Genomic DNA, 1,519 nt, shown 5'->3' on the forward strand with positions numbered 1-1,519 from the left:
TAGCGCAGCTCACCAGCGGGCAGCAGGAGGACGGACACCGCGCTGCACCTGCCACCCAAGCGGAGGAGAGGAGGAGCACCCACCGCTTCAACTTCTCCCAAAGTTTCGCTACCAGCTGTGCGTAAAAACTGGGAGCATGCGTCCAGGACAGCCGGCGGTTTCCGTCTCATGCGTAAAGGCGCAGTGAAGAGTTTGGAGAAAGTTTCCGAAAACAAAGCGAAGAGAGGCTCTTCTGACGGGATCCCGGTCCGGCTCGGCAGGACAAAATGCCGCGCCCCGGGAGGAACACGTACAGCGACCAGAAGCCTCCGTACTCGTACATCTCCCTGACGGCCATGGCCATCCAGAGCTGCCCGGAGAAGATGCTCCCACTCAGCGAGATTTACAAGTTCATCATGGACCGGTTCCCGTACTACCGGGAAAACACGCAGCGCTGGCAGAACTCGCTGCGCCACAACCTCTCTTTCAACGATTGCTTCATCAAGATCCCCCGTAGGCCGGACCAGCCCGGCAAGGGCAGCTTCTGGGCTCTGCACCCCAGCTGCGGTGACATGTTCGAGAACGGGAGCTTCCTGCGGCGCCGGAAACGCTTCAAGGTGGGCAGCATGCAGGCCGCGGACCCGCTGGCCGCCAGCAAGCCGCAGGATGCGGCGCACTACCTGCAGCAGCAGGCCAAGCTGCGGCTGAGCGCGCTGCACGCAGCCGCGCACCTCCCGCAGATGCCGGCCGGATACAACCTGAGCTCCGTCTCGCAGCCGTCCAGCTTCAAGCACCCGTTCGCCATCGAGAACATCATCGCCAGAGAGTACAAGATGCCCGGCGGACTGGCGGCCTTCTCCACCGCCGGGTACCCGCTGCACAACCAGCTGACCCCGGCCTGGCCGCACATGTACGGCTCCGGAATGATGGAGACTGCGGCCCCCATCTCCATGGCCGCCAGCGACTACTCGGCCTACGGCATGCCACTCACGACCATCTGTCACGGCGGGCAGACGCTGCCCGCCATCCCGGTGCCGATCAAACCCTCCCCAGCCTCGGTACCCGGCCTGCCGGGGCTGCCCGCGCACATTCCGGCTTTCCTCGCGAACTCGCCCCAGTCTCTGAGCCCCACCTCCCCGCAGACAGCCACCGGCCAGAGCAGCCCGGGCGGCCCCGGAGAAGCGCTGCAGTCCGCGGTGGCGGTGCACTGACGGGGGCTGCTCCGCTTTTTCTATATTTAAAAAAAAAAAAAAAAAAAAAAAAACTTCCACCGCAGAGAGTTTAGGAAACCGCAGGCTGACCTCTGACCTCCACAGAATTAATCAAAATGATCGACTGGCTTTCTTTTCCACCGAGGTCAGAAACAAATTTGCTCCACATTCCTTCGCTTCACCGTGACTGAGTTTAACGGCTCGGTGGATCCCGCACAGACAAATTATCCGGATCTTTTGTGTTTGCAGCCTTTTCTTCTCGGACTCAAAGAAACCCTCAGATTAATGACTCCAGAAGATTTTTCTCCCTCTTGAGCCTCTCCGTTTCT

The 1,519-nt window shown here is 60.4% G+C and overlaps 1 protein-coding gene across 1 annotated transcript; it reads left to right on the top strand.

Moving 5' to 3' along the window:
• The first annotated feature begins 266 nt into the window (after window positions 1–266).
• Window positions 267–1,190, top strand: LOC146639225 (forkhead box protein B1-like). Its single transcript, XM_085351226.1, has one exon. The coding sequence runs from the start codon at window positions 267–269 to the stop codon at window positions 1,188–1,190; it is 924 nt and encodes a 307-aa protein (XP_085207352.1).
• Window positions 1,191–1,519: the final 329 nt, after the last annotated feature.

This window comes from Diplotaxodon limnothrissa, linkage group LG1, assembly GCF_057381915.1.
Source record: "Diplotaxodon limnothrissa isolate DT_005_m linkage group LG1, D_limnothrissa_male_GT1.1, whole genome shotgun sequence".
In the NCBI taxonomy this organism is placed as follows: Eukaryota; Metazoa; Chordata; class Actinopteri; order Cichliformes; family Cichlidae; genus Diplotaxodon; species Diplotaxodon limnothrissa.

Bases quoted from the DNA above. Each gene is read 5' to 3' on its own strand.
- LOC146639225 (XM_085351226.1), top strand. From the start codon at position 267: ATGCCGCGCCCCGGGAGGAACACGTACAGCGACCAGAAGCCTCCGTAC.